Source organism: Dendrobates tinctorius, unplaced genomic scaffold (genome assembly GCF_039654945.1).
Source record: "Dendrobates tinctorius isolate UK_male_01 unplaced genomic scaffold, ASM3965494v1 ptg000070l, whole genome shotgun sequence".
Lineage (NCBI taxonomy): Eukaryota > Metazoa > Chordata > Amphibia > Anura > Dendrobatidae > Dendrobates > Dendrobates tinctorius.
In genome coordinates this window covers 71,169,300-71,192,073 of record NW_027361738.1, presented here as the reverse complement: position 1 = coordinate 71,192,073, position 22,774 = coordinate 71,169,300, and the positions used below count along the sequence as shown (strand labels likewise).

Here is a 22,774-nt window from a genome sequence, read left to right as displayed (position 1 = left end):
TTCCTTCCCATTATATCCTACACAGAAGGATTCCCCGGCGATTTATATTGATCATTAATTCTCCGCTGATCAGATTTTTATAAGCGCCACCGGCAGTTGGATGTAATCATTAAACAGAGTTCTGCTCCATTCAAAGTCACTGAGCTGATTTGTGGGGCTGCTGGGGGTCGGACCCCACTGATCAGATATGATGTCAGATCTCAGATGTCAGATATGATGATATCAGATATGATGACCTAATCATAAAGCTCTGTAATCAATAGGATATGCCTGGAGGATTCCTTTAAGAGTGATTCAAGATGGAAAAAAAAAAAAATTCAGCAAATTCTAGATCAACATTCTCAAGGTCCCCGACACATGTTTTTGGGGGAGAGAAGAGTTAGGAGTGTTGAATTAGCACAGCCCGATCCTTTGGATGCCCCAGGAGATATGAAGAGCTCATCCCGGAAAACATGGGCATGTAATATGAATGTATGGGGGAGTCGGGAGAGAGCGCGGTCATTTGAAGCACATGGGCACCAGAGATGATAGGTACACAAGATACGGACCGGCCGCTGGAGACGTGCGCAGAGGACACCATTGTCATAGAGGGGACATTTATGGGGACTCACCGCGCTGAAGAGTTTACGCTGTAGAGGCTGGTAAGACGTCAGTTCCTTCAGTGATAAAGCACCGGCCATAATAGGTCTTTGTCCCATTCCACTACATGGGGCGTCTAAGAGTACACGATCAAAGGACTCGGGAGGGAATGGAGGACCTGCACATGGTAGAACACAAATACAACAGGAGTAATAGAATGGGCGTGGATTATTTAATGCTCATTTAGGACCTCTGGAGGTCTTAAGCAATTGGCCCATAGAGCCCATTATACGGCCCCCAGATCTAAGCTTGGGGTACTGAATTCTGCTTCCATGTCCGACGATGAGTTAGCGGAGCTGTCCTTCAAACACGTAACGTCAACGTGCCCTAGGTCGGAAAACCCACCTTCATCCATCCTACTACAGAATATTGAGGAGCGAGTCTCTTGTTCGGGATCATGGACTATTAGACAGTACAAAGAATGGCTACCAAGAGACCCCGGCACGTCTTGGCATTGCATGGACCGCAAATTACTTCAACAGAAATGGTGCAATGCAAAATTTACACTTAGAGGAGCACTGGGGGAAATTAAAGAGGTTGTCCACAACTGGAGATCTCCAATTCAGGACCCCTTATAAACTGTGTTCCAAATTAAATGCAAAAAGAGTTTAGGAGTGATAAGGTTAGAATTTTTTTGTTTGTCATTTAAACTCATTGATGGTGATGTGTGTCAGGGCTCTTTATATCACTGAAAGCAATTGCAGATACCTGTGCCAATTAGTTTGGCAGGTGTGTCCAAATAAAGGCAAGACTACTTAAGAAGGCTGTTCCACATTATTAAGCAGCCTACATTTTATGCCAAAATGGGAAAGAAAAAGGATGTGTCGGCTGCTGAGAAGCAACAAATTGTGGAGTATTTAGGTCAAGGCATGACTACAATCAACATTGCCAAGACACTTCATCGTGATCATCGCACAATCAAGAAGTATGTAGCTGATTCCCAGCACACACGTGTGCGTGCTGATAGGGAAAAATTGAGGACTCTTTCCAACAGGCAATTGCGTCAGGTTAAAAGAGCAGCTGCAAAAATGCCTTGTCATAGCAGCAGACAAGTTTTTGAAGCTGCTAGTGCCTCCAACGTCCCCCGAACAACAAGATGCAGGGTCCTTCAGAGGTTTGCAGCTGTGCGTGAGCCATCCTGTCGACCACCTCTATCCACTGCACACAAGCAGAAACGGCTCCAGTGGGCCAAACGATACATGAAGACTGACTTCCAAACTGTTTTGTTCACCGATGAGTGCCGTGCAATGCTCGATGGTCCAGATGGATGGAGTGGAGGATGGCTGGTTGATGGACACCCCATGAAAACACGGCTAAGGCGCCAACAAGGAGGAGGTGGAGTAATGTTTTTGGCTGGAATCATGGGGAGAGAGATTGTCGGCCCCTTCAGGATCCCTGAAGGGGTAAAGATGAACTCCATAATCTATGTGGAGTTTCTAAAACAGCACTTCCTGCCATGGTTCAAGAGGAAGAACCGTGCTTTCCGCAGCAAGATCATTTCCATGCATGATAATGCACCGTCTCATGCTGCAAATAACACATCTGCATCTCTGGCTGCTATGGGCATAAAAGAGGACAAACTTATGGTGTGGCCACCAGAGGTCGCATTAACGCCTGTCTGGGCGTCTATGACACACAGGCTGGCGAAAAAACGCCTTCAGATTAGCACGATACGTCCACGGGATGCATCGTTCTAACCTACAGTGGCAGCGAGTTGGACGGAGCTGGGGAAAGGGCAGTATCAGAGCTTCACTTGCGCTCAGTGACAGGCCGTCTACATTGCAGCTGCACTTGCGCTCAGTCCTTCCCTCTCTTTCTTCTTCTTACCGGAAGTATCCCCGCCCCCACCACGGGCACCGGAAACACACTCGGCGCCCCGAGTTATTGTGCGCGGGAGAGCGAAAGATGGCAGCGAATATGTACCGGGTGGGCGGTGAGTGCCGGGTCCTCAGCCCTCGGGGACTGTGGGGAGGGCTGTGTGCTGCTCGTCCATGCTCCTGTCGGCTGTAATGGAGTGCGGGCCGCGGTGACCGGCCACAGGCCTCCGTGCTGCCTGCTCCCCTCACTGTGAGAGGACCGGAAGCAGTTCGGATGGAGGCGGGGTGTCCGGCAGTGGTGCTGTCAGTGTCACGTCTCCGATCAGCGATCAGAGCAGCTGTAGCTATGTGTACATCACAGGTGTGACGGGGAGGAGACCACCTACACCAAGGGAAAGGGGGGACAGGAGCAATGTCATAGCAACCTACGGACACCGCTCATGGGTATCAGTGACCTCACCACGCCCACACAGTGCCCCAGAAGCAGGGCCTGCCATACAGTGCCTTCCCGATGTACTGCCCTGCCTATCTATAACACTATGCCACAGACAGTGCCCACTGTGTAGTGTGACGTACAGTGCCCATATCACTATACCACAGAGAGTGCCCACTGTGTAGTGTGACATACAGTGCCCATATCACCAGAGGTCGCATTAACGCCTGTCTGGGCGTCTATGACACACAAGCAGGCGAAAAAACGCCTTCAGATTAGTACGATACGTCCACGGGACGCATCGTTCTAAGCTACAGTGGCAGCGAGTTGGACGGAGCTGGGGAAAGGGCAGTATCAGATGTTGTGGAGCGACTCACATCATCGTGGCGCGCCCTCTGTGCTTGTCTCTCAGCGGGTGGTAGCGTGTAGCAGCGGCCGTACGGACACGTGACCCGCGCGACTGATGTCATCGCGGCGCGCTCTCTCTGTGCATCTCAGCGTGTGTAGCATCAATTTTAATTCATACAAATTGCGTACTCCTCCGTGGTGAAAAATACTCCTCAAAAATATTGGGAGGAGTATTTTTACTCCTCTGAAAAATATGTAGCGCGACCTCTGGTGGCCACCATCTTCCCCTGAACTCAACCCCATTGAGAACCTCTGGAGCATCATCAAAAGGAGTGTCTATGATGGCGGGAGGCAGGTCACATCTAAGCAACAGCTCTGGGAGGGTATTCTGTCCACATGCAAAACAATGGAAGCACAAACCATCCAAAAACTGACAAATTCAATGGACGAGAGAGTTCAGAAGCTACTTTCCAACAAGGGGTCCTATGTGCAAATGTAACATCACCTAGAATAAAGTTTTGAGTTGAAAACTGTTTGATTTCATTTTGTAATAAGCTGATAATGCTTATAACTTCACAATTGACCATTTTTTTGTTCAAAATAAAAAGGTTGAAAACTCTGCTGTGCAGAATAATTTGGAACATGCATTTTGAGTGTTTCTTATTTTTAAAAATATACAGTTTTCATAGGCAGTTTGTTCAAAAACATTGCAATTATACTAGAATAGTAGTTGACCGGAAAATAACAATGACTGCAATTCATAGAGGGAATTTAGAGAAAATATGAGGAAATATTTTTTGCATAATAATTTGGAACACAGTGTAAAAGAGACACCTCGGATACTCCCCTCCCGCAGCGCCACTGATCTAACGGTGTCCGTGTTCCTGGAGTGTGACTTGTTGTGTCACGTTGCGGCTGCATCCAATAAATGGCCGCAGCTCAACGATATTCCATCAGGACGGACGTCCGCTCTGACAAAAATGTTGAAGCGGTGCTCATCGGTACAGGCGAAACGTGACGCAGCAAGTCATGTCAGCCTCCGGGAACAGCACCACTGACATTGCTTGAAACGGCACAACAAGTGCGGGAGGCGAGTAGACACTGGTTTAGTCCTGAACTGATTATTCTGGGGATGGTCCAGTGGTGGACAACATGTTCAACAACTTGCTGACAGTTTCCCTCACACATTACAGCTCATTCCTAGGGGTCCCAACAGAACAAGACCATGTTGTGAGCATTTCACTGAGGACCTGACGAAAGCAGACAACCGGAGTAGAGGAAGAACCTGCCCGATGAGGAGAAGGTGAGCACGGAAACCCAAAATCACAGCTAGGAGGTGAAGAAGGCGGCCATATTGGCAAGACGTCCTAATATTTACCCAAGTCTCGGCTTACCTTCAGCCTGGTCCCTTGTGTCCTGTGTCACGGCCTTGGTGCTATTGAAACAATATGTTCGGATGCTGCGGAGCTTTAGGATAGATGCATTTTGCTTTATTTTCTCCACTTTCTTGGCTATTTTCTCCATTGCGATAACTTCTCCCTAACAAATAAACAGTCGTCTCTACATTTTCTTAAAGCTTTGGATTTTTTTTTTTTATGCATTTTTTTAATGTTTTGCTTGTGAAAAAAACCTGGAAGGATTTTTATGTACTTTATACAAGCTTTTTTCTTGTTGTTCTGATCTATGCAGACAGGCGGTTTTTGGTTTTTTTTTAACAGAGTTTTTTTGTGGCGTCAAACCCCCTCCAAAAGATTAAAGTGACATTTTTGCTAAAAAAAAATAAAAAAAAAAAAAAATTTGAAAGTGTGAAACTAATAACTGTACAGCTTGTGCACACACAGAAACTGCAGCCGCATCCCCCTCCTCTCTTTCTTCTAGGTAGATTTCCTGGGGATTCATCACTAGCCAATTTTTCCATTTTTTTCCTCCCCTTTTTCCAAGAGTCAGATCTATTTTTTTTTTTTATTTTTCTCATCAACATGGTTGTATGAGGTCAGTTTTTTCTTCTAGGGAACAAGTTGCAGTGTTGAATAACAGCATCTTTTTTTATTCCGTACAATGTAATGAAAAACATAAAATAAAATCCACTTGTGGGGAAATGGTTATAAAACCATTTTTTGGAGGGTTTGGGGTTTACGGCGTTCAAACAATGAATGTTGGACCTCGGCACATAAATTTATATGATCCTAAAAAAAATAAAAAATTAATTACTGCTGCGTCTTTAAAAGTCTGATCAAAATATAAAAATTTATCCCATAAGCTAAAGGCAGTAGAGGAAAATAGAAAAAAATAAATAAATAAAAATACCAGAATTGCCATTTTTTCTCTAAAAAAAAAATCCAAGTCGAAAAGTTGCCTGTAACCCAAAATGGGATCAATAAACACAAACACTCAAAGCCCCTGTGACGAAAAAAATTGAGAAAACTAACTTTAAAAAAATAAATAAATAATTGGTGGAACGGCATTTTTATGATTTTTTTCACATAATGTCGCAGCACTTGTTATCTTGGTTTATTTTTGACCCCCCACACTTTTCAGTTCATTATATGGTAAAATAAATGGAGTCTTTTCAAAACTAAAACTCGCTTTGAAAAAAAAAAACCTTAAAAGAAAAAAAAAATGATTCTCTTGGAAAAAGGGGAGGAAAAAACACACAAACAAAAAATCCTCAAAAGTGAAAACCATACGAGTCCTTATGGGGTTAAGTTTCAAAGCGAGTCTTAGGCTATGTTCACACGTTGTATTTTTATCGCAGTTCCCAAAAGTTGGAGTATTTCAGATATCTCAGGCACATTTTTTTTTTTTTTTGACCGAATTGGAAAAATTGCAGCTTTTTTTTTTCCTTCAATCTGCGGCATGTCAATTCTTTTAGCTTTTTTCGCAGGGTTTTTTTTTTTTCTTACCTAGAGAAAGCAATGCTATAGTGGAAAATGCGGCAAAATAGGCAACCGTGTGTTTTGGCAGCGCTTTTTGTAAAACTAGCTTTATTAAACATGTGTAGTAGACAAATTACACATATAATCCACACAGGGAAAAAAAAAAAAATAGGGATTTTTGTGTACTCACCGTAAAATCCTTTTCTCTGAGCCATTCATTGGGGGACACAGAGACAGTGGGTGTTATGCTGCTTGCCACTAGGAGGACACTAAGTAAACCAGAAACAAAGTTAACTCCTCCCCTGCAGTATACACCCTCTCGCTGGATGAGATATCTCCAGTTCAGTGAAAAAAACAGTAGGATCTTAAACAGTCAACAATAACTATAACTATGTCAAAACCTAAGAATGCTACAAATGAGCCAGTAGGCTAAACAGGGCGGGTGCTGTGTCCCCCAATGAATGGCTCGGAGAAATTTTACGGTGAGTACACAAAAATCCCTATTTCTCCTATGCCTCATTGGGGGACACAGAGACAGTGGGACATCCTAAATCAGTCCCTAGGTGGGGAGCATACATCTGCTAATACCCCATGTACCACTGAGTCAACACTGAGGTACTGCCGATTGCAGGATGCGTCTGCCAAGAGCTGCATCCGCAGAGGCCTGAGAATGAATTTGGTAATGTTTTGTAAAAGTATGCAGACTGGACCAAGTCGCAGCCTTGCAGACCTGTTCTGCCGAGGCCTGGTGCCGAATGGCCCAAGAGGCGCCCACTGACTGGGTAGAGTGCGCCTTAATCTCCGCTGGGACAGGCGCGTTCCTGACACGGTAGGAGTTCCTGAAGCACGCAAGCATCCCATAAGCAAAGCATCACAGAAGATAAGCATCCAGCAAAACGGCAGTTATACATGGCAGTTAGTCAGGGCAGGAGTCAGGTAACCCACACTTTGCTCTCCCCTTTAACCATGTGCTTTATTTTTATCCTCCTGTGCTCCCTTGCCATCCACATTCATCACCCTATCCCCCTCCATCACGACTCATACACATTAGCCCCTCTATACTTCCCTCTCCCATGTACAGCTCCCACACACTCCTCACCTTCCTGAGAAACCTCAGCCCATCTTGCCCAAACACATCGCAGAAAAAAACTACTTACAATTCCAACAACTATTGGCTCTTTATCTTCCTTCTCCTACTGATTTCAGGGGACATCTCCCCCAACCCTGGTCCACCATCCCCCAACCTCAACCCCTACCCTACCTCATATCGAAACCACAATAATCTGATTAACATTACTTGCACTCCCTCATCTTAATCTTTTAATTGTGCCCTCTGGAATCCACGGTCTGCTTGTAACAAGCTTCCTTTCCTACACAACTACTTTCTGAACAACTCTCTTAATCTGTTGGCCCTCACTGAAACCTGGATTCAGGATTCTGACACTGTCTCTCCTGCTGCCATTTCCTACGGTGGCTTACAATTCTCTCACTCCCCGAGACCCACAAACAGACCTGGTGGTGGAGTTGGCATACTTCTGTCCCCACAATACACTTTCCAGGTCATCCCCCCAGTCCCATCACTCTTATTCCCTTCTTTTGGGTCCTCACCATCAGGCTCTTTCGTCCCCTCTCCCTCAGAGTAGCGATCATATACCGGCCCCCCAGGCTCACCCACCCACTTCCTTGACCACTTTTCAGCCTGGCTGCCACACTTCATGTCCTCAGAACTACCAACCCTCATCCTGGGAGACTTCAACATCCCCATTAACAGCCCTAATTCCACATCTGCATCCCAGCTTCTATCACTAACCACCTCTCTAGGTCACTCACAGCTTTCAACCTCTGAGACACATAAGGACGGTAACACCCTTGATCTGGTCTTCTGCCGGCTCTGTTCAATCTCCCACCTAAACAACTCACCGCTTCCACTCTCTGACCACAACATTCTCTCCTTCACGCTCACAAATCCTCGCCCACCCCAGCTCATTCCTACCTACCACACAGTCAGAAATCTACAAGCTATTAACCCTCAGACACTTTCAGATTCCCTACACTCATCTCTGTCCCCAATCTCCTCTCTTTCCTGTCCTAATCTGGCTGTTCATCACTACAATGACACTCTTAGAAGCACCCTTGACCAAGTAGCTCCCCTCACCCTCAGAACCTCCAAACACAGAGTAAAACAGCCCTGGCTCACATCGCAAACTCAACTTCTCCAGCGATGCTCCAGGAGTGCTGAACGCCTATGGAGAAAAACCCGCACACCAGAAGACTTCATCCACTTCAAATTTATGTTAAGAACCTATAACGCTGCCCTTCACCTCGCCAAACAGACCTACTTCACCACCCTGATCTCCTCACTAGCCAACAACCCCAAGAAACTTTTTGACACTTTTCACTCCCTCCTCAGGCCAAAAGCACAAGCCCCTATCACAGACATTTGTGCTGATGACCTGGCCTCCCACTTTACAGAAAAAATAGATAATATCCGTCAAGAAATCTGCTCCCAACCACCAAGTGCTGTGACTCCCATCCCTTCCTACATCTCCCCTGGCTCACTCTCCACATTTGATCCCATCACAGAAGAAGAAGTCTCCAGACTCCTCTCTTCTTCTCGTCCGACTACATGCACTACCGACCCCATTCCCTCACATCTCCTCCAGTCTCTCTCTCTCCAGTCGTCACAACCCACCTAACTACAATCTTTAATCTCTCCCTCTCCTCAGGCATTTTCCCATCCTCCTTCAAACACGCCATCGTTACTCCATTACTAAAGAAACCTGCTCTCGACCCATCCTGCACAAACAACTACAGACCAGTCTCCAATCTCCCCTTCATCTCTAAACTTTTGGAACGCCTAGTTTACTCCCGCCTTACCCGTTACCTCTCCATTCACTCCCTTCTAGACCCTTCACAGTCCGGCTTCCGCCCCCTACATTCGACTGAAACTGCACTCATCAAAGTGACCAATGACCTTCTGACAGCAAAATGTAACGGTGACCACTCTTTGCTCATTCTTCTTGACCTATCTGCAGCTTTCGATACTGTCGACCACCATCTCCTACTCTCTAGGCTCCAGTCACTAGGCATTAAGGACACTGCACTCTCCTGGTTCTCTTCCTATCTCTCTGACCGCTCCTTCAGTGTTTTGTTCTCTGGCTCCACGTCATCTCCTCTTCCTCTTGCTGTCGGGGTACCTCAGGGCTCAGTCCTTGGCCCCCTTCTTTTCTCTCTCTACACGGCCCCAATTGGACAGACCATCAGCAGATTTGGCTTTCAGTACCATCTTTATGCTGATGACACACAACTATACACCTCTTCCCCCGACCTTACCCCCGCTGTACTACAGAACGCCAGTGACTGTCTGTCCGCAGTCTCCAATATCATGTCCGCTCTCTATCTGAAACTCAACCTCTCCAAAACTGAACTTCTTCTGCTCCCGCCGTCTACTAACCTCCCTAAATCTGACATTTCCCTCTCCGTGGGTGGTACCACAATAACACCCCGGCAGCAGGTGCGCTGTCTGGGTGTTATGTTTGACACCAATCTCTCCTTCACATCCCATATACAATCCCTTGCCCGCTCTTGCCACTTACACCTAAAGAACATCTCTAGAATCCGCCCTTTTCTCACTATGGAAACAACAAAAACCCTCACTGTTGCATTGATCCACTCTCGCCTGGATTACTGCAACGCTCTATTAATTGGCCTCCCCGTCACTCGACTATCCCCTCTCCAGTCCATACTTAATGCAGCGGCCAGGATCGTCCATCTGGGTAATCGGTACTCGGACGCATCCGCTCTTCGCCAGTCCTTACATTGGCTGCCCATTCATTATAGGATCCAATTCAAAGTACTTGTTCTCACCCACAAAGCTCTCCACAGTGCGGCACCCCCTTACATCTCTTCTCTCATTTCTGTCTATCGGCCTAGCCGATCGCTGCGCTCTGCAAACGACTTTCGACTAACCTCTGCACTAATCCGTACCTCCCACTCCCGACTCCAAGACTTCTCCCGTGCTGCTCCTATCCTCTGGAATGCTCTACCCCAAGAAATCAGGACTATCCACAATTTGCATAGTTTTAGGCGCTCCCTCAAAACACACCTGTTCAGAGCGGCCTATCACATTCAATAATCAAAGTCATTCTCTGTGTAAGTGTGCGTGTGTAGCCCATTCACTATCTCCATCCATCCTTCACTCCCGCAAGATGGCTGGACCTTCATTGTAAATACACCATTGTAAATACACACCTGTACTCTGTATCTCCCTCACCTCATTGTAGATTGTAAGCTCTCACGAGCAGGGTCGTCTTATTTCGTCTTATTTTGCTTTAATTATTGTATTGTTAGCGTTGTTACTTATGACTTGTGTTCTGAAACTGTTAAACTGTAAAGCGCTGCGGAATATGTTGGCGCTATATAAAGATTATTATTATTATTATTATTAATCGCTGACCGAATCCACCTGGCTAGCGTTGCCTTTGAAGCGGCTAGACCCTTCCTATGCCCCTCTGGAAGTATGAACAGGGCATCTGACCTGCGGAAGGGAGCCGTCCGCGAGATGTACCGTCTCAGCGCCCTAACCACATCCAGGGTGTGGAGGGCCTTCTCAATGCGATGGACTGGCGCCGGACAAAAGGAAGGCAAAACAATTTCCTCGTTGAGATAGAAAGAGGAGACGACCTTGGGCAGGAAGGACGGGGACGTCCTGAGAACTACCTTGTCATGATGAAAATTCAGGAACGGAGAGCGGCAGGACAGGGGTGCCAATTCTGAAACTCGTCTGATTGACGTAATTGCCACTAGAAAGACCACCTTCCAAGAGAGGACGGTCAATGACAAGTCCTGCAGAGGTACGAAAGGGACCTCTTGTAAGGCCCCGAGAACCAGGTTAAGGTTCCATGATTCCAATGGCTTTCTATAAGGAGGTGCCACATGGGAAACTCCTTGAATGAACGTCTTGACCTGAGGTTTGGTGGCAATTTTGCGTTGGAAATGCACGGACAAGGCTGAAATTTGGCCCTTGAGAGAGGTAAGCGCGAGTCCTGAGTTTAATCCAGATTGAAGGAACTCCAATATGGCCAGAATGGAGAACACCAGAGGGGATCGACCATGATCCTTGCACCATGAAAAGATTTTCCAGGTGCGGTGATAGATACGCCTGGACACAGGCTTCCTAGCACTAATCATGGTGGATATCACGTCGTGAGAGAACCTAGCCTGTGCTAAAATCCAGGATTCAACGGCCACGCCATCAAAGACAGGGCCCCGGAGTTCTGGTGGTAAATCGGGCCCTGAGAAAGCAGATCCGTGCGATCTGGAAGTCGCCAGAGGACGTCGGCGACTAGTTGTATTAGTTCTGAATACCAAGCTCGGCGCGGCCAATCTGGCGCAACTAGGATCACTGGTACACCCTCCGCTCTGATCTTCACCCTCGGAAGCAATGGAAGTGGGGAAAAGATGTACGGGAGCTGGAACCGGTGCCATGGCAGAACTAGGGCGTCCGCTCCGATGGCGCATGGATCGCGCGATCGGGCAATGAACCGAGAAACCTTGTTGTTTAGTCTTGAGGCCATGAGGTCCACATCCGGAGTCCCCCAACGACAACAATCTGCTGAAAGACTTACGGATGAAGAGACCACTCTTCCGAGGCAATGCCTTGGCGACTGAGGAAATCTGCTGCCCAATTTTCTACGCCCGGGATGTGGATTGCTGAGATGGATGAATGGTTGGTCTCGGCCCAATGGAGGATGTGACTCACTTCATGCATGGCCATCCTGCTCCGGGTACCTCCCTGGCGGTTGATACACGCTACAGCCATGGCGTTGTCGGATTGGATACTGATGGGGTGACCTGCGAGGAGATGGTGGAAACTCCGTAGAGCAAATCTGATCTCCAAAATGTTGATGGGGAGACGTGACTCTTAGGTCGACCAACGACCCTGTGACGAAAGACCGCACCCCAGCCGAGAAGACTTGCGTCGGTGGTTACTACCAACCATCTTACTGGGAGAAAAGACCTCCCTTGATTCAGGGAGGACCTCAGAGTCCACCACATGAGGACTTGCCTGACCCGCAGGGACAGAAGGATCCGACGGTCCAGGGAGAACGGGTTCTTGTCCCAAGCTAACAGCAATGCATGTTGTAAGGGACGGAGATGGAACTGCGCAAATGGAACTGCTTCCATCGCAGCCACCATCTTTCCGAGAACTCTCATGCTGAAATGAATGGACTGAGAAGCGGGAAAGGGTCCGCACTGCCTGTTTTAAGTCTTGCGTCTTTTCTGGAGGGAGAATGACCAACCCGCGGGAAGTGTCTAAGATCATTCCTAAAAAGGAAATCTGCTGAGCCGGTTTAGGGGAAGACTTTGCGAAGTTTATCTTCCACCCCAGGCGCGAAAGTGTATTTACTGTTATCTCCATGGATTCCTCGCAGGCTGGAAGGGACGGGCCCTTGATGAGCAGGTCGTCCAGATACGGTAACCCCGAGAGTGGAGAATGGCCATGACAGCCGCTATGACCTTGGTAAAGACCCTGAGGGCAATGGCGAGTCCGAAGGGAAAGGCAACGAACTGGAAGTGTTCATCGTGAATTGCAAAAAGCAGGAACTGCTGGTGAGATGGGCAGATCGGGATGTGAAGGTAAGCATCCTTGATGTCGAAGGATGCTAGGAACTCTCCCTTTTTCATGGAAGCAACAACTGATCGGAGAGATTCCATTCGGAATCGCCGAACCGTGACAAACTGATTTAACAGTTTGAGATCCAAAATGGGTCGCATTGTCCCGTCCTTCTTTGGAACCACAAAAAGGTTTGAATAAAATCCTCTGATACTTTTGTGATGAGGGACTGGAATCATGACTCCGCCCTTTAAGAGAGCCTGAACAGCCCGAAGGAAGGTTCTTGTCTTTCCCCTGGGGGGAGAGTAAAACTCTATCTTGTATCCGGAGGACACCAGCTCCCTGACCCACTTGTCGTGAACGACCGCGAGCCAGGTGTGGCTGAAGGAAAGTAGGCGACCGCCTACTCTGTCGGCGTCCGCCGGATACCGCAACAAGTCATTGGGTAGATCTAGGAGATCTGGCTCCCCTGGATCCAGAAGCCCTAGGCCTGGGTTTCCAAGAGCGGTTAGGTCTGTATGAGACCTGGGAGCCTCTGTCTCTGCACGGAGACGGACCTGTTCCGGAAGAGAAGGTAGAGGAGGACCAACCGGAGTTGTTGCGAAAAGATTGAAAGCGCTTCGGCTGTTGGTTGCGAAACGGCAGAACAGCCTTTTGTTGAGGAAGGAATTTACTTTTCCCTCCGGTAGCATCAGAAATGAGCTGATCCAGTTTCTCTCCAAAAAGACGACCCGTTTGAAAGGGGAGAGAAGTAAACGATCTTTTAGATGTGGCATCCGCTCGCCAGTCGCGGAGCCATAGGGCTCTTCTAATGGAGATCGCATTAGCGGCAGTTTGGGCAGCACAATTGGCGGCATCAAAAGAGGCATCCATTACAAAGTCTGCTGCGTGAATTATCTGTCTGGCGACCGTGGTTGCCTCCGGAGGAAGATTTGTGCCTTGGAAGGAAGTAATCAGGACTTCTGCCCAAGCAGCCATTGTCTTAGTGACCCAAATTGCCGCGAAAGATGGAAAAAGCGCTGCTCCTGAGGCTTCAAAAACTGAACGGGCAAGGTAGTCAATCTGACGATCGGAGGGGTTTCTGATTGAGGAACCCTCAGAAACGGATAGGAGCGTTTTTGAAGCAAGACGCGATACAGGCGGGTCCACCGGGGGGACTGTAACCAATCCTTCATTAGGTCTGGATCAAAAGGGTATTTATTTAGCCTGAGTACTTTAGCCCTGGAACCGCTTATGCGGACGATCTCTATGTTTCTGGACAATTTCCTTAAAGTCCGGATGGCTGGTAAATAACCTGCGCTCACGCTTGGCTTTCTTAAGAGAGATAGGATGTGCTGGAGCGGGAACATTATCCTCATCCAACTTCAGAATCCTGTTGACTGATTCTATAAGAGAATCAAGCGACTCCTGATCAGTTGGGGGATTCTGAGGGGCTGACGTGTCAGATTCGAATTCAGAGTCGTGCTCGCTGAGAACTCCAGGAGAGGGAGAGCGAGAGGCAGGAATCGCAGATGTAGAGGCGCGAACGGGACTAGGGGACGCGTCATGGGTCCGATTTCTAGAGACCTGACCATCCCTTGACCGAGTACGGCCCCTGCTGGTGGACGGTTCCCGGCTGACGCCAGAGCCTTCCTTGGGGGGAAAGGACGCCTTCTGGCTTAAATAGTCCTCCCGGAGGGAGAATATAGCCTGGGTCAGAGACTCCACCGACCGTGACAGGGAAGCAGCCCACTCAGGGGTACTAAACGCAGGAGGCCCGTCAGCAGCGGTGAGGGGCGTTGGAGCGCAGGCCGGGTCGCAGTCCGTGCATAACGGATTAGTTTGTGAACTGGGTAGGGCAGACTTGCAAGTGGTACACACGGTAAAAAACGCAGTGTGCTTTTTAGCCGCCCGTTTAGCCTCCTTAGATTGAGACATAGCGCTCCTGAAAGGGTTAACGGCAGAGTCTGCTGCAGCTGCAGGGAACGTGCCGGGAAGGGGTTAAGCTTTAATCTAAGGGCAGATGCAGCTTACCCGGTCCTATGCTGTGTCCCCCGGGAGGAATAGCGGTGGCCCTGCGGTGTCACCCGGTATCCGGCAGAATGCTCGCCTCACAGCTTCCAGAACAGGCTGAGGTAAAAAGACATGGCCCCCGAGATTATAATTGCGCGTCTCGTCAGGGATGAGAGGCGCCAGGGCGAGGGGGCAGCGATAATAGCGCAGGCGGCGCTATTCAAATTCAAATTGTTTCTGGTTTACTTAGTGTCCTCCTAGTGGCAAGCAGCATAACACCCACTGTCTCTGTGTCCCCCAATGAGGCATAGGAGAAAAAGCAAGCAACACACACACACAGACAGACACAGCAAGAGAGCAGGGTTTTCCCGCCAAAAAAAAAAGCAAAAATACAACATGTGAATATAGCATTAGATGTTAGAATAAAAAAAAAGTGAACCCATAAACCAGATCCTGTCTGCGAATGGTTAACGGTCTCACCCCAGACGACGGATACCGTACATTTACCTCATTACCGGCCCCAGCCGAGGAAACGCCACGTGGATGAAGTGAATACGGCAGAACAATGCAGCCACGCTGTGCTATCCGGGAAAATGTTAATTGCTGTTTTTCATAAGGATTTAATCATCACAAATAAACTCGGCTAATTACTTAGCGAGCAGCTTTTCCAAACCGCAGGGATCGCGGGGAGAAACGGAGGTAGATTTAGACAAATTACTACATTAGCCTGGGAACATTCTCCCGGATTTCTGTGTGTGTAAAACAGAGAACACATGACATCTCCCGTACTATACGGATATTGGGTTCTGATAGGGGAAATTGCGGCATAACTGCGCTGTGAGGACACGGCTCTACCGGTGGCGCTGGGAGAGCAGATGCCATTATAGGAGTCGCTCCCAGAGGACCAATAGGGTTACGGTATATTAGGGAATGGCCCGAGGTAACACCCCCCCAGTGACACCTCCTGTTTATTTGCCCTATCTGAAATGAAAACATCCTGCAGGGAACAAAGGGGTTAATCTCGGACTGAGCCGTTCAATTTTTGTATGAGAAACTGTTGGAGGTGGGGCTTGGCCAAGGGGAGGTTCCTAATAAAGAAGAAAGGGGTGAGGATCCTTCTGCAGCCAGATGTCTTACAAACACATGCAGGACAGTGAAAACGGGGGTGAGAACGGGGGAGTGGATGGATTTCCTGGGACGCATAAGATTTTTAAAAATTTATTTCAGAATTAATTGAAATGAAAAATAGGCTTTAAGGAAAGAAGAAAGCTAAGAGGAGGAAGAGCCGGGATAATTTTAGATTTTATTTTTTGTGTATTTCTTCTATTTGTCATAGTTTTAACCTATTCCCGACACAAAACAAATTGACATTTTCAGTGTATTGCGTCGGCTCAGGCGCTGAGCCTGTTCCTTAGGTGGCGGGTCCCAGCTGTGCTGTACAGTCTGCACCTGCCTGTAAGCAGCGGATGGGCTAGGGAAGATCAGCGCTGTTTAACCACTTGTATGCTGACATCGATTGACAACAGAATCGAGGAGGCGCAGTGGTCGAACTGCATTGTACACAACAAGCGATCAAAAGATTACAGGTTCAAGTCCTCTAAGGAGACAAAAGAAAGTAGAAAAAGAAGAGGGCAGTAGGAGGGCAACAACCCCGCAGCATGACCGCTACCTCAGCCTTTGTGCAAGGAGGAACAGGAGGAGCACTGCCCCAGAGCCCTGCAAAATGACCTCCAGCAGACCACAAATGTGCATGTGTCTGCACTAGGGTGACCGCAAAAAATCGATGTCTGAATTTTGTCCGTCTGGACCCCACAAAACGATTCCCCTTTCCAGATATTGAGATAGCCAAAATTTGAGCTCGATCAAACGACGTTAACCCGTGCCGCTCGTCGCTCAAAGTTTGAAAAAATCCAAATTGAGGTATTTTAAGATTTAGGTATTTTGCATAGTCTGTTAGACTATAAAGAATGTGACAACAACATTGCAGAAATAGCCCTGACCAAATTTTCGAACCATTTGTGGTATTTGAATGCAGAGTTGGTGGGATTATCGTTTTTTGATCCCACCATTACAGACAATGAAAAGTTGTTAATGGCTAATAAATTGCTCAGTAGCACAGATGAACCATCAGAGCACGCTAGGGTTGTAAATCCAAAAGTTAGGAAAGAAAAATTAAAAGAGGTAGGAAGTAACAGACTTTAACGACCTTCTGACAAAAGATGAAGAACAAAAGCAATATGTCCTGCAAGTTGTAAGCAAATGCCGAGCATTATATTCTGACGTTTCAAAAACTACTTTAACAAAAGCTCTAGAATAGATTAGATAACTATGTAAAATTATCAACTCATGTAGGTTAGCGTGCTCTGATGGTTTATCTGTGCTACTGAGCAATTTATTAGCCATTAACAACTTTTCATTGTCTGTAATGGTGGGATCAAAAAACGATAATCCCACCAACTCTGCATTCAAATACCACAAATGGTTTGAAAATTTGGTCAGGGCTATTTCTGCAATGTTGTTGTCACATTCTTTATAGTCTAACAGACTATGCAAAATACCTAAATCTTAAAATACCTCAATTTGGATTTTTTCAAACTTTGAGCGACGAGCGGCACGGGTTAACGTCGTTTGATTGAGCTCAAATTTTGGCTCTCTCAATATCTGGAAAGGGGAATCGTTTTGTGGGGTCCAGACGAACAAGATTCTGACATTTTTTCCCCCCCATATGAGATCCGGTCACCCTAGTCTGCACAAACGGTTAGAAACCGACTCCATGAGGATGGTCTGAGTGCCCGACGTCCACAGATGGGGGTTGTGCTCACAGCCCAACACCGTGCGGCCCGCCAAAGAAATGCCCACACCATTACTGACCCACTGCCAAAATGGTCATGCTGAAGGATGTCGCAGGCAGCAGATCGCTCTCCACGGCATCTCCAGACTCTGTCACGTCTGTCACTTGTGCTCGGTGTGAACCGGCTTTCATCTGTGAAGAGCACAGGGCACAAGTGGCGAATTTGCCAATCCTGGTGTTCTGTGGCAAATGCCAAGCGTCCTGCACGGTGTTGGTTGGTGAGCACAACCCCCATCTGTTTTAATCCAGTTTTAATATGGATTGCTAATAAAAGCGGACTTTTTCACTTGGATTGGTGAGTGCTACAGTTTTCTTTCCTCAATGGTGGATATATGTGTGTTTGTGTGTGTGTGTGTGTAAATAGACAGATAGATAAAAGTTTGGGCTCCTGGAGAAAATGGCTTAAAAAAGCAAAAAATTGCTCAAACTGGAAGGGAGTAAAGAGCATCTGTCTTCTGGTATCCAGTTGTTTGCGTTTTAGTAATTACTTGCATTCTGGATAATCTGTTACTGGTTGTGTCCGTTCTGTTGTTCCTCGTGGGTGTTACCTGCTGGTGGGTGTGTCCCTACACAGTCCAACACTGTCCAATCAGAGTGGCCAATAGCAGACTATGCGGGGACACACCCCCTTAGTATAGAGTCTGGTAACGGTCAGCTGTTCGTTTTCATAAACAGTTCTATAAGGAATAAAGAAGGATCTGCAGAATGCGGAGTTCTGAGAAGAATGATCCACAATCACTACATTAGGGGGAATAGAAGTATTTACTACAGCAGACAGGTCAGGAGTCACAGTGAGTCCTACAGTGATTAATATCTAATAACCCAATTGTACAGTTCGGATTACCTGGTCATTCATGAGAGTGGCGATGTGAGTGGTCTTTCCTCCAGGAGCGGCGCACATATCCAACACCCGTTCACCAGGTTGGGGATCCAAAACATGGCTGGCCACAGCTGACGGTAAATTCTATCAATACATGAAAAAAGGAGATTTTTGTGTACTCACCGTAAAATCTCTTTCTCTTAGCCTCTAATTGGGGGACACAAGACCTTGGGTGTTATGCTTTCCGTCCACTAGGAGGCGACACTATGCTTAATCTGAAAAAGATTTGGCTCTGGCTCCTCCTCCACAGTATACACCCCTGGGCGGCATCCGCCTTACCTCAGTTTTTGTACCCAAGCAGTAGGAGGAGATAACAAATCCAACATAACCAAGCCTATAAACAAAGGCTACTATGTACAGCTGAAGGAACAATATGAGTACCCAACATAATAACAGCCCGCAAGGGCAACAGGGTGGGAGCTGTGTCCCCCAATTAGAGGCTAAGAGAAAGAGATTTTACGGTGAGTACACAAAAATCTCCTTTACTCTGTGGCCTCATTGGGGGACACAAGACCTTGGGACGTCCCAAAGCAGTCCCTGGGTGGGAAGCAATGGACGAATATTGTGCCGACAGGTCCCTAGACTTGGGACACTGCCGCCTGCAGTACCCTTCTACCCAGACTCGCTTCCACTGAGGACTGAGTATGCACACTGTATTGTTTTGTAAACATGTGTAAGCTAGTCCAAGTGGCCGCTTTACACATGTGTTGTGCTGAAGCCTGGAGTCGAATTGGCCCAGGAGGCTCCTACCGCCCGTGTGGAATGTGCCGTGATACCGCCGGAATAGGAGAATTGTTTAGGCGGTAGGCGTCATGGATGGTGGACCTGATCCACCTGGCAAGGGTAGCTTTTGAAGCCGGTAAACCCCTGCGAATGCCTTCTGGAATAAGGAAAAAAAGGAATCAGACTTCCGGAAGGGTGGAGTCCTAGACACACACATACGCAATGCCCTGGCAAGGTCAAGCGTATGCAGGGCCCTTTCCACTCTATGAACCGGAGCAGGGCAAAGGGTCGGTAATGAGATGCCCTCATTGAGGTGGAAATCAGACACAACCTTTGGAAGGAAGGATGGAACTGTACGGAGAACCACCTTGTCCTGGTGGAAGAATAGGAAAAGCTGTTTGCAGGAGAGCGCCGACAGCTCAGACACCCTGCGTAGCGAGGTGATTGCCACGAGGAAGACCACCTTTTGTGATAAAACTCGAAGTGGAACTTCCTTAAGAGGTTGAAAAGGAGGTGCCTGTAGAGCAGTTAGGACCAAATTAAGGTCCCACGTATCCAGTGGACGTCTGTAAGGAGGGACCAGTCTGGAGACTCCCTGAAGAAACGTCCTGACTTGTGGTTTGTTAGCAATACGCTTCTGAAAGAGCACTGAAAGCGCTGACACCTGACCCTTAAGCGATCCTAAGGATAGGCCGGCGTCCAGACCTGATTGAAGGAAACCACGAACTTTCGGAAGAGAGTAAGGGAACGGAATTCGCCCGCGAGAGTCGCACCAAGTAAAATACGTTTTCCAGGTACGATAATAAACTTTGGCGGAAGCTGGTTTCCGTGCTCTGATCATGGTTCTAATGACGTCTGGAGCAAACCCTGCCTGGGTTAAGACCCAGGTTTCAAGGACCACGCCGTCAAAGTGAGAGTCCCTAAATTCTGGTGGTAGAACAGGCCGTGAGACAGGGGATCGGGACAGTCTGGAAGACGCCAAGGGGTGTCTGCTGTAATGCTGAAGGATGTCGGCGTACCATGTACGTCTGGGCCAGTCCGGCGCAATTAGGATGGTCGGAACTCCTTCCTGTTTGATCTCCCTCATGACTCTGGCCATCAGGGGAAGAGGTGGGAAAATGTACAGAAGCTGGAACTGAGTCCAGTCCTGAACCAGGGCATCCGCCCCGAGCAAACTCGGACCGCGTGTCCTTGCTATGAAAATGGAGACCTTGGCATTGAGATGAGATGCGATTAGGTCCACGTCCGGAGTCCCCCAGCGATAACAGATCCGACGAAAGATTTTGGGATGGAGAGACCACTCCCCCGAGTTCATTTCCTGTCTGATGAGGTAGTCGGCTTCCCAGTTGTCCACACCCGGACTGTGGACCACTGAGAGTACTGATTTCTTGTTTTCTGTCCAGCGAAGGAGACGCGCCACATCTCTCATTGCCTGGGCACTGCGAGTCCCACCTTGGTGGTTCACATATGCCACTGCCGTGGCATTGTTTGACTGCACTCTGATGTGAGAGGCCTTCAGCAGATGGCAAAAAACTTTTAGCGCCAGGAAGATAGCTCGTATCTCCAGAATGTTGATGGGCATGGTCGCTTCTATTGGAGACCACGTGCCCTGTGAAGTAGGTGCACTGCACCCCATCCTGTTAGACTCGCATCGGTGGTCAGGACTTTCCATCGACTGGGAAGAAAGAATTTTCCTTTGGCCAGTACGGGTGGTTTGAACCCCAGTACAGTTATTTCCTGGTTGACTCCGTCAGTCGGAACTCCCATTCGAGGGAGAAAGGGTTCCTGTCCCAGGATCTGAGAATGGCTAGTTGAAGAGGTCTGAGGTGGAACTGGGCAAATGGTACCACCTCCATTGCTGCTGCCATCCTGTTAAGGAGTCTCCTGGCAAACCGAAGAGATCGGCAAGGTATGTGGATTAACATGTGAACTGCACCGCGGATAGCTTGTACCTTGTCCTTGGGAAGGTGTACCAGACCCCTGGAGGTATCGAATAGGATCCCTAGGAAGATCAGTGACTGACTCGGGAGTAGTTGACGACTTCTTAAAGTTGACTAGCCAGCCTAGACGAGTTAGTGTGTTGATCGTGATCGAGACGTTTTCTTCGCAGTCTTTGACAGTAGGTGCCTTGATGAGTAGATCATCCAGACAAGGGAGGACCACTATGCCTCTGGAGTGTAGGACATCCATGGTGGCTGCCATAACCTTGGTGAATGTTCTGGGAGCCGTGGCTAATCCGAAAGGCAAAGCCACGAACTGGTACTGATTCTGCCCTATTGTGAACCTGAGAGATCTTTGATGAGCAGGCGCAATAGGGATGTGCAGGTATGTCTCTTGTATGTCTATGGAGGCGAGATATTCTCCCTGTTCCATAGCCGCAATGATGGATCGAAGGGACTCCATGCGAAACTGCCGAACTCTTACAAACATTTTGAGTTGCGTTAGGTCCAGGAATTGGCCGAACGCTGCCTCCCTTTTTGGGAACCACGAATAGGTTGTAGTAGAGTCCTCGGAATCTCTCGTTTTCGGGAACCCGTATTATGACTCCTGCTTGAAGGAGAGAAAAAACACTATTTCCTTGACCCACCTGACTTCTGTAATAGGCAGCCAGACTTAAAGATTAAAAGTCGACCGCCTACAGGTGGGGTGTCTTTTGTATTTCGTGAGTCATGACGAGGAGAAATTCTGGAATTTCCCTTCTTTGGGCTTTGCCTGGCCTGATGTTGACCGCCAATTCTTGTCCGTCCTCTGTGCTGTCCTTTGGTTGTCCCTGTGAGGGGGAACGGTTGTAATTCCGTGAAGGACGTGAAGCGGCCTAGCATGAGGAGTTCCGAAAGACCGGAACCTAGCCTGGTTACGTCGCTTAAACGTACGTTTAGGTTGCGGTTGGGGAAGAAAGGTACTCTTACCCCCCGTGGCATTGGAAATCATCTTGTCTAATTTTTCCCCGAAAAAAATCTCCCACTGACGTACGGGAGATCCGTAAGAGGCTTGTTTGAAGACGCGTCCGCTTCCCATTCTCACAGCCAGAGGATACGTCTGATTGTAATTACATTCGCTGCTATACCAGCTACGCCTCTTGCAGAATCAAAAGCTGCAAGGCGTATGTAATCTGCCACCACCGCTATCTGAACTAGTTGATCGAACATCTGAGGAGCAGACTTTTGGAGGCTCTCCTGCAATCTTTGGTCCATTCCAGAATGGCCGTGGCTGCCCACATTGAGGTGAACGCGGGAGCCAAGGAGGCTCCTGCAGCCTCAAAAATTGAACGAGCCATGCGCTCAACCTGCCCATCTGCTGTATCCTTCAGGGTTGAGCTATCTGGCAGTAAGAGGAGAGACTGTGCTGCAAGCTCAGAGATTGGGGAATCGATTTCCGGTGGATCTGTCCACTTCTTGGTCTTTTTGAGAAAAAAAGAGTATCTAGCCCTTTTTTACGGTTTTATTTACGGTTGGCGAATTTTTTGGCAGGCTGCGAAAAATGCTTATCAAGGATGTCCTGAAAGCTTGGGTGATCAGAAAAAAACTTTAGGGACTTCAGGGACCCCTCAAAACAGATCTTATGCTTTGGGGGTTCTTGGGTAGCATCGGATAAAACCA

General features: G+C 48.0%; 1 protein-coding gene across 4 annotated transcripts in view; it reads right to left on the bottom strand.

Annotated features, from left to right (window-relative positions):
• NSUN6 (NOP2/Sun RNA methyltransferase 6) overlaps positions 1-22,774 on the bottom strand; it is a 41,042-nt gene that overhangs the window by 5,672 nt on the left and 12,596 nt on the right. For all 4 annotated transcript variants that reach the window (XR_012233449.1, XR_012233448.1, XM_073581850.1 and 1 more), the window contains exons 8-10: positions 18,417-18,536; positions 4,632-4,776; positions 612-757 (exon numbers count right to left, since the gene is read on the bottom strand). Coding sequence is in view for 2 of the 4 variants with exons in the window: in XM_073581850.1 (XP_073437951.1) it covers positions 612-757; positions 4,632-4,776; positions 18,417-18,536 (411 nt within the window). In the remaining 2 variants the exon portion in view is untranslated. The remainder of the gene's footprint in view (positions 1-611; positions 758-4,631; positions 4,777-18,416; positions 18,537-22,774) is intronic.